Here is a 10,054-nt window from a genome sequence, read left to right as displayed (position 1 = left end):
GCCTCCGCGACGCTGGGCCTGACACCCGGGCCCGGGTTGTTTTTCGGGGGCCGGCCTGGACTCGCGTCCGCCGCCTCCGCCTAGTTCCTCCTCGGCCGAGTTCACGAGCTCTGCAGTCCGGCTGCTCCAGCCGCCTCTGAGGGGTTTTGTTGCTTGCAGGTCGTTTGACCTTGGGCAAGTTTCTAAACGTACTTCCTGTGGAATGGATTCATATCTTCACCAAATTTGTAGGGGTGTCGTGAGGCTTAGATGGAGGAATTCTAAGTAAAGCCATTAGCACAGTTTGGGCACTTACATGCTTAAGAAGTGGAAACTTACTAATATTTGGGAAGTTGGTCTTCTCACCACTGCCGACCCCTTCAGTGTCCTTCCCCTTCACCCCCCCCACCAAAAACAAAAAAGACATACACAAGGTCAGTTACAGTGTATTGTCACAGCATAATCAGTCCTCAAGAACGGGCAGAGATTGATGACTTTTACATTTCACAGATGAGAAAACAGATGAGGTAGACTGACTCGCACCAGGATCCGTGGTGTGGACATGTGGTAGCAGGGATTTGACAAGACGGATTGTCGTAGCCACTGAGCTCTTCGCAGGGGCTGTTCCACATCCTCTGTCCTTAGATCCCGGTTTATCTTTGCCTCGCCTTCCATCTTTACTTGGCCCGGTGTCGGAGATAGAGAAATGGCAGCCTGTGGGCAGTGTACCTGCAGGCTTTGTAGTTTTCAGAAAAACTGGAAAGACTAAGGGCATCTCTTAAAATGCTGGAAGCTGGCAATACTGGGATCTAATTTCTACTTGGGAAAAGTCCATAGCGTGCTGTGTAGTGGCCGTCCTCGCAGTTGGAACAAGTGGTCTTCTCCAGTTTGTCACAGTCTTTACTAGGTCTGCGTGTTTCATTGTGTTACCAACCTGGCTCCATTGATAGCTGTGTGTGACTCTTCCCCATGCGCTAACCAAATTGCCCGACACTTTTCTTTTTACTCTGCCTTCACTCACCCTGGGCTCTGCACTTTCTCCATGGTCCTTCCACTAAGTTGCTACATGTCCACATGTTTTCCTTACCCATCTTTTCAATCTCATTTAAGGATCAGCTGAATAAAGTTTTTATTGCTGATTTGTCTGTCTTTATAGCACATACACTTTACACTCTGTATTGTGTTTATTGGTAACTCCTCCAACCTTGGGCTTAAGGGCATAGAAAAGGTAATGTCTTCTTTATTTTTCTATCTTTCACAACGTCGGGTTTTGTATACAGTTAGTGCAAAGTATTTGTGAATGAGTATTTAAGGGGCACCAGTGGGTTTGAAGAAACTGTCCATGGCGGGTGTAGAGTACCGTAGCCCATCCTTGGGACCTGCAGGTGAGAAGGAAGGAAGGAGAACATTTCAATAGCAACAGAAAAGCATCTTTGGAATTTGTCATATTGCTAGAGTTTCTTCAAAAAATTGGAGGCTCACCTGACTTAAGAAATTTTTTTCAGAAACAGGCAAATAATGTAGGACCATGAGGCAAAAACCTTTTCTGTAATCATTTCAGCCTGTAATTTAAGTTCACGTTATAACCTGTCTAGGTGGTTTATGGAAAGATGGTTAATGGAAGGGGAGGGGTTGGATCTGGAGAAGATTGTTGAGTTGGAGAGGAAGGTTGTACTGTTTTCATGCAGATTTCCAAGGCGCATTGGAGCTCACCTTAAAATAAAACTTGTTTTGTTAAAATTCCTTAAATTTTATCCTTTAAGTGTTTGATTTTGCTTTAGGTTAGAATTAAATCTAGCATCTTACTAAAAGGCAGACCTAATGCAGCTCATGTAAATACTTGGAGAATGATTTTTGCAATAGGGCAATTTAATTTCTGAAAGGATTCTTGGTGGTGTAGTCTACTAAAGTGTAACCAGCTAGGTAGAGTGGGAGGAGACTTTTGCCACCAAATCTCTGAATGAGAAGTGCAAAGCCATTTTATTGAATTTTCTTACACATTTCCTTGAATAGTGTTAAGGATTGTTTTTAATGTAGAAGTATGAACTTTTGATTCCTTTATCTTTTAGGTAGGAAACACATCTTTTCTGTAATCCCAGGTAGTGCTAGGAGCAAGTAATTTATGCTTAATTCCAAATGTCAGTGTATATGGCAGGTTAGCATTTATTTGTTAGAGTAGTAGTATAGGATGTAATGTCACTTTGACTCCACAGATTCTGGGATGTGAATCTCAAGTTGCCATTATCTGTGTCCTGGTCTTCTTCAGAAAATGATTTAGTCAGTCAGAAAAGCATATGGAGTGATTTTGGTAGGTTTCACTATTGTTTGTGAATACTTCTGGCTTCCGTAAAGTTATTGACTTGAGAATCATGTGAAAAGCAGTTCAAGTATTCCGTATTGTAATGTTTGACTACTCAAGGAAGTTCAGTATATTAGGAAGATATCCTAGTAGAGCAATGTAGAATTGCAGTTTATTACAATAAAAATGCATCTTAAAAGAAATCTTTATTTTGGAAACACGTTTTCTAAAAGAGGAAGTTTTAGTGTCCCCTTTTTTAAAAAGGAAACTTTGTGGCAAATTTCTTAAGATGAATGTACAATCTGCAAAGAGGTTTGCTCCCTGAAACATACTTAAAGGTGGTACTAGTTAAAAAAGTTTTTTCGTCAGATATTTAAAAATAGTATGGGAGAGAAGGATGTAACTGTGTGGTGTTTTTGTTTTTTAAACTACCAAAGAAACTACTTGCTCCCAAAGTACTACATAGTAATTATTTAACATTCATTTGGGCTCTTTTATGGCCTACACTAGAAGTGCCCCAGTTGAGAGAACTACAGCACTGAAAAGGAAAGATAATACCCCTGCTTTTACAGTAACTATTGCCCTTTAGTGAATAGGGGCAGATATAAAAATTTTGCCCTTTTTTCCCCTCGCTAAATCAAAATAATTAGTTCTTTTGCAGATTTCATTGTATTTTGAGAGCTCTGATAAGGATGTCTTTCTCTGCCTATTAGTGGTTTTAAGTTAAAGTAATACTGTTTATACCCTAGAGTATAAAATAGAAACCTTAATTTTTCTGCAACTAGAGTTATACAGTTCACAGGATGTTTATTATTGTGTCATTATTGTTTTATGAATTGTTAACAGTTTTTTTCCGAGAACATAGATTGGACTATAAGGGGTGGACATTTGCCTTAATAAGGTGATCACACGTCAACTTACTGTGTGGACTAGATGAGTTTTAGGGCCTCCTTCTGATCCAGAGAGTATGGGAGGTATTTAGCATGATTTATATAGCATGTCTTGGCAGTTGACTTTTCGGAAACTTTGAAGTATTACTGTTTATTTTACGGTTTAACGTTTTTAGCGCGATGCACTGAGATGTTGTGAATCCTGAATCAGCAATGTTCAAGCAACCAGGAGTAGCTCAATTTACAATTAGTATCTTGTGATTTCATACCAGTCTGATAGGTAGTGGTTCACTTCATTTCATTTTTGAGATTTTATATGCTAGCACCGCCAGTTTGACTTGTTCTGAGACCCAGTGAGTGCCATGTTTCACATTTTTAGAATTTGATTTTTTACCTGTGGATCCATAAAAGACTGTTTCTTGATGTATAATCCCTTCAGGATACTCATCTAATTGTGTTTTTTAACCTTCTGCTTGTCTTGCAGTCCCTGCCTCTGTTTGTTATTCTCACACAGACGTCAAGGTGCCTGATTTCTGTGACTACCGCCGCCCTGAAGTTTTAGATAGTACGAAGTCTTCCAGAGAGAGCAGCGAGGCTAGGAAAAGTTTCTCCTATATGGTAACTGCAGTAACTACTGTGGGTGTTGCATATGCTGCCAAGAATGCCGTCACCCAGTTCATTTCCAGCATGAGTGCTTCTGCTGATGTGTTGGCCATGGCGAAAATCGAAATCAAGTTATCCGATATTCCAGAAGGCAAGAACATGGCTTTCAAATGGAGAGGCAAACCCCTGTTTGTGCGTCATAGAACCCAGAAGGAAATTGAGCAGGAAGCTGCAGTTGAATTGTCCCAGTTGAGGGACCCACAGCATGATCTAGATCGAGTAAAGAAACCTGAATGGGTTATCCTGATAGGTGTTTGCACTCATCTTGGTTGTGTACCCATTGCAAATGCAGGAGATTTTGGTGGTTATTACTGCCCTTGCCATGGGTCACATTATGATGCATCTGGCAGGATCAGATTGGGCCCTGCTCCTCTCAACCTTGAAGTCCCCACGTATGAGTTCACCAGTGACGATATGGTGGTTGTTGGTTAGAGACTTGGACTCAAGTCATAGGCTTCTTTCAGTCTTTATGTCACCTTAGAAGACTTATTTGAGAGCAAGCCTTCTGTACTTGAAGTTGATTTGAAATATGTAAGAATTGATGATGTATTTGCAAACATTAATGTGAAGTAAATTGAATTTAATGTTGAATACTTTCAAGCATTCACTTAATAAAGCCACTGTTAAGCATTGTTATGCTCAGTCATACATTTGAAAGGTACAATGTCTTTTAGCTAATTCTAATTAAAAATTACAGACTGGTGTACAATATACTTGTGAAATCTGTAACTGACTTTATCTTTTTGCCCAAATATTTGCTTCCTGCTTTGCGTCAGGGACAGATTCTGCAAAGCTCATTGTTGGGATGAGGTAAAATAAACGTGTCATCTCTAAGTCCTGGGAGGTATCTATGGCATTGACAGAAACAGTAGTATCTAGGTATTTCTTATTCACCGGACTTGGTAAGAGTACTCGCTATGCGTTTCCTCCCTACTGTGTAAGCTGTATGATAATGTCAGTTCTAATCTGTGGGAAAGAGTCCTGAATGAGGCATTAGTAGCTCTGAGGGTTTATCTTCAGGTCTGGTCTGCTGGTTTTTCTCCTTAAGTGACAAGCCAGGAAATTTTATTAGTCCCTTATGAGTGTAAATTAATACTTAAAAATCATTTAGTCTTAATAGGCAGTGATGGGATATTATCTGAGAGAAGCTTTCCAAAATGAGAGTGCTCTGCCATTTCTTTCATTTCGTGTGTGGATCGTTATGTCCCCAAAGCTCCTGCATCCACTCTTATCAGGAGGCAGAAAGGGAGCATCTGAGACCTAACATTGCCTGCGTGCAGAAGTGGTCCTGCTGGGTTTGTTTCTGTAGTGACGACACAATGTTTTTTCCTGTTGGGTTTATAGTTACTCAGCATTTTTCACTGTAAGATGGTGTGGAACCAGATGCAGAGCACATCAGAATTCACATCTATTTTCTTCTGCCTCCAATTATGCAGGTGAAACAAGACTCAGGTCCACTTTCTCCTGGGATATGCGAGTGGGCTTTGTCCTTTGAGAATCACAGCCACTTTTTGATGCGTTTGTCTTTACTGTTTGGAGGTGGGCCAGTCATATGCTTTACTGAGTCCACCTGATGATCTCATGTACACTTTTTTAAAATTGCAAAAGTGGTTAGGTTAGGTCTGTCCAAAGGGAACTGACCATCCAGGATTCCAGTCTTTGATGTTAATAGCTATGTGTTGACAGAAAAAAGAAAACGTCAAACTTCTATGCTTATGAGTAGATACTAGTCTTTGCTTCATTTTTACCATTCTAGAAATGAAATTAGCATGTGTGATAATTGGTGGGACACAGAAGTGTTTTATATTCTGTGTCTAGATAGTGGAGGCACTCTTTGGATTGGGGGTTGGAGGAGGGGTTGGTGGCAAGAGTTGGAATGTGAAACATTGAGTTGTGAGGGGAACACAGGTCCACACACTAAAAAACTTGTGCTGCTAAAAATGTCAATAGCATCCTCTCCCTATAAATACTGATACCCCTTATCACCTCCCACCCCGAAGTGATACCTTGAAATTCTATATGGCAGTGGAGGACAGAAGTAGGAAGTTTGCAGGTCCCTAAGGTACTCAGTGCCAGAATTGCTGTATTTGGTGGCTGCTTACTTCATCTATCATATTTAGAGTTGGATGGTGGGATGCTGTTAAATCCTAGTAGCCCATTTAGTTTTTAAAGAAGGCTTTGTTCCACAAGTGACAGGACAAGTCAAGTCACTTCATGCTACTTTGCTGAATGGATACGGCAGACATGTGTTAACATTTTTACCATTCTGTGAAAACAAAATCGTAGATATTAGGGGAAATGACTTACAGAATAAACCTGACCAGTCAGCACCCTGACATCAGATCATTTACATGTACTGCATTTTATTGGGGATGATTCTTGGGACAATCTTGAGAGCCAAGCTTTTTCATTACGCTTTAAAAAGTGTTATAAAAATGGCCTTTTTGAAAATGTTGCCTTATTTGTTAAAGATAACATCAAATTTTCTTTGGTCTTTTCTGAGTATACCCTTGTAAAATCTTTGACTCAATGTGAGTGTGTAGAGGGCATTTGTCCTGATTGGATCAAAATGTGCTTTAGTACCCTCATTTTTCTAAACTGTAGAAACATAGTATTTAAATATCAGAAGTAATTCTTCATTCTCACAGTATTAAATTTCATTTTCTGTATTTTCATGTCATTTGAATTTCATTGCATTTTGTATATTAACCCAAAATAATGTTTGTATTTTTTGGACTGCTATCCTTAGCCCACTGTTCTAACACACTTTATCACCACCTATTTGCTAGCGACTCCCCTCAACCACTTCCCTGAGTTTCATATTCTTGTGCTTACTGGGCATCTGTGGATGTCCTGTTAACACCTTAAACCGTCTGAAACGAAAAGACATCATCTCTTTCCCATGAACCAGCTTCTCTACTTCAGTCAGTGCCCTCTCCATCTACCTTGTTAACTACCCGGCAAGTGAAAAACCTGCTAGTCTTCCCTGCCTCCTTTCCATTATCTCCTCTCCACTTTGCCCCAAGTCAGCCAATTTACTCTTTTTTTTTTTTTTTTTTTTTGAGACAGTGTCTCACTGTTGTTCACGCTGGAGTACAATGGCGTGATCTTGGCTCACTGCAACTCCACCTCCCAGGTTCAAGCGATTCTCCTGTCTCAGCCTCCTAAGTAGCTGGGATTACAGGCATACGCTGCCATGCCAGGTTAATATTTTGTATTTTAGTAGAGATGGGGTGTCACCGTGTTGCCCAGGCTGGTTTCGAACCCTTGAGCTCAGGGATTCCACCTGCCTCAGCCTCCCAAAATGCTGGGATTACAGGCCTGAGTCACTGTGTCCGGCCCGCTAATTTACTTATAACAAGACCATTACTGTCTGTGTCATCTGTAGCATTCTAATAATGGCTAACTTTTTGAGCACTCATTACTGACCACTAGGCTAAGTGTACATTAAGTATATGGTCTCTCTTAATCTTTAAGAAACCCAGAATGTCAGGTAATGTTGCTATTTCTAGTTTACAGATGGGGAAACTGAGGCACACCAAAGTTTCTTTTCTACAACCATACCTGGTAGGTTTGTTGAGCCAAAATTTTTATTTTAACCCAGGGAGTCTCAAGTCCAGAGCCTATAACCTGGTCCCCATTTTATACTCTAGCATTTTAATTGAGGCTTTGTTAAGTCTTGCCTAGTCTACTGCAGTAAAATTCCAGATAGATATTTTCTCCCAATTCTGTCCCCATAAAATTTGTCCTCCATGTAGCTGCCAAGTAGTGTGGAGGTTAAGAATATGACATCGGTTTTGGATTCCAGTCCTGGCTCTGCCATTTCCTAGATGTGTGACCTGACATAAATTACTCAATCCATTCCTCTTCCTTCATCTGAAAAATAATACCTACTCAGGGTTGTTTTAGGAAGTAGCACATTAGTATGTGTCAAGGGATATGTCAAAACTCCTTATACAAGGTCCTCACCTGCATCCCATCAGTAAACCACTTGCTCTAGTAACAGAATTTACTTGTAACCTACATTCTTTGTAGTTTTCTCTCAGTCTCTTCCCAAGCTATCCCTTCTGCCTGTTTTCCTCTTCTTTATTTTAGCTATTTCATCCACTGCCTGCCTATCTGCTTAGGTGCAGCGCCCTGCAGGAAGCCTTCCCTATCTCACAGGCCCTTTCCCAGTTAAGTTTTTCCAAATTAACCAGGAAATATCCATTGTGGTATTTATATTAACCTCTTTTGTAAAGCTCACGTTCCTGGTTTGTCTCTCCTCTACCACCAGACTGAGGGCTGAGGCCCATGGCAAGTACTCAGCCATAGAGTTGTGTGCTCTAAATGAAAAAAAAAAAAAAGTGAATTTCTGAGTGGCATTTGAAAGGAAGATTTTCCAAAGAGTATTGTGTAAACATCAGGACTAGAAAAAAAAAGAAAAAAATCAGTGTATCTTATCTTTCCAGGACTTGAGGTCGGAGGAGATATTACAGTATATTTTGGATTTAAATTTAAACCATTCCCATAAGAAAAACTTGAAAAGCATAAATAATGAATTCAAGATCTTAAAAACTGAGATTTTACTTTAGTTATGTTTGTTTTGTAATTAATGTTCTGCCTGTGTAAGACTTCAGTGTCAAAAGGTCTGTCGTTTAGTATTTTATTTTCAAGACTTGTAAATGCAATGGATGTCATTTCATTTAGTTTTACCATTTTATCTGTCTTACCCATTTTCCATCCTGGGATTTAGGAGGGGAACATTTTGATTAGAGAGGAAAAATATTATCAAGCAGGTGAACTGATCAGTTCTCTTCTGAGATAGGAAGGAGTCAGGATGATTTTCTTTTTCAGTACTCGGCACTATTTATTGGAGTTTAACAATGTCCTAAACACAGTACTGCCAGGAATATGAGGTTAAGATGGTTTCTAGTCCAGATACTTAAAGAAGACCTAAATACACCACAAAAGGAAGACTATTCAAGTGCTTGCTTCTGTGAGTGCTTATGAAATAGATTATTATAGATCGGAAATCTCTGGTCTGTGGCACAAGATTAAAATTAACTTTGTGGAGGGCTTCAGCAATATCTCTGTAATAACTCCGCCATAATGATCAACCTAAGACTGGTCTATCAGTGAACTGAAAATCCTAAATTCAATAAACTAAACTTTATATTTTTGCAGTTATTATACCAAACTTGGATCAATTTGAGTGCAAAACCTTAACCATCATCTGGCTTTTGAAATCCTTATTTTATTAGAATATTTGCAAAGATAAGAAATGAAAGTATCTAAGTAATAGGTTTTCATACATTTTTAAAAGGGCAAACAAAACGTTGGTTTCTTAATGGAAGGGAGAGGAGAGCTAGCGCATTTCACAAAATTGGCCTGTCTAGAGTCAGTATCTGAAATCTGCCGTTTTCTCCATTGGGGCATGGCTGCAATTTTAACTCATGCCTTTTGCTTTATCTGAGGGAATACTTGCTTGCTTAGCTCTCTCCTCAAGGCACACTCTGCTGTGGCCCCTTTCAGCCTTTTAGAGAGAGAAGGCATTCCTGGGTCCCCAGTTCATCTCAGTACATGAAAATCAGGTTAGAGGCAGTGTTCCTCTTAGTGACGGATTATCTATTAGACCATTTTAAATATAAATTTCAAATGAGATAGTGGGTAGAAAAGGTATATCAGCAGTAAAACAAGACACATGCTCAAAGCATTATTTAATGAGGCAATAGATGGCATTTAGGATGTGATTAGGTATATAGAAAGGCCACTTAGGTGGAGGTAGACCCTACTCAGAATGCGATTCTGAATCAAAGGTTGATATTAATCCTGCATTCTCATAATACTTTGGCCCCTGGAAGTTCAGATTTGCATGTGTACGTAGTTTTGATGTTAATGGAAAGCCAAGCTGAATTCATCCATGACAATGGTTCACATTGTAATGTCCCCCTCCTCTTCACTTTGAAGAATTGATACTAATTGGCTGTAAAAGCTGGTTCTTTGAAATGATCAGGAAAATATATAAGGCTTTTGTAAAGCTTGATAATGAGAAAAATGAGGCAAAGGAAAAATACATAAAATGAAGAGCCAGCCATCCTCACTTGATGGAAGTAATTAAAATAATAAGAGCATGCAACTCCATAGTAACAGAATTGTAAAAACCAGGGGATACAGATGACTTCTTAGCAAAAATATAAAATGCCAAAATTAGCCCAAGAAATAGAAAACTTAAACATTCCAA

General features: G+C 39.5%; 1 protein-coding gene across 1 annotated transcript in view; it reads left to right on the top strand.

Moving 5' to 3' along the window:
- The window catches only part of LOC105516834 (cytochrome b-c1 complex subunit Rieske, mitochondrial), a 5,453-nt gene extending 913 nt beyond the window's left edge, over positions 1-4,540 (top strand). Inside the window, exons 2-3 of the mRNA XM_011949173.1 lie at positions 1,520-1,543; positions 3,650-4,540. Of these exons, the coding sequence (XP_011804563.1) occupies positions 1,520-1,543; positions 3,650-4,263 (638 nt within the window). The 3' untranslated portion in view covers positions 4,264-4,540. The remainder of the gene's footprint in view (positions 1-1,519; positions 1,544-3,649) is intronic.
- The last annotated feature ends 5,514 nt before the right edge of the window (positions 4,541-10,054 follow it).

Source organism: Colobus angolensis, unplaced genomic scaffold (genome assembly GCF_000951035.1).
Source record: "Colobus angolensis palliatus isolate OR3802 unplaced genomic scaffold, Cang.pa_1.0 Scaffold291, whole genome shotgun sequence".
NCBI lineage: Eukaryota > Metazoa > Chordata > Mammalia > Primates > Cercopithecidae > Colobus > Colobus angolensis.
Note: the sequence above shows the minus strand (reverse complement) of the source record. Positions and strands in the feature narration are given on the sequence as shown.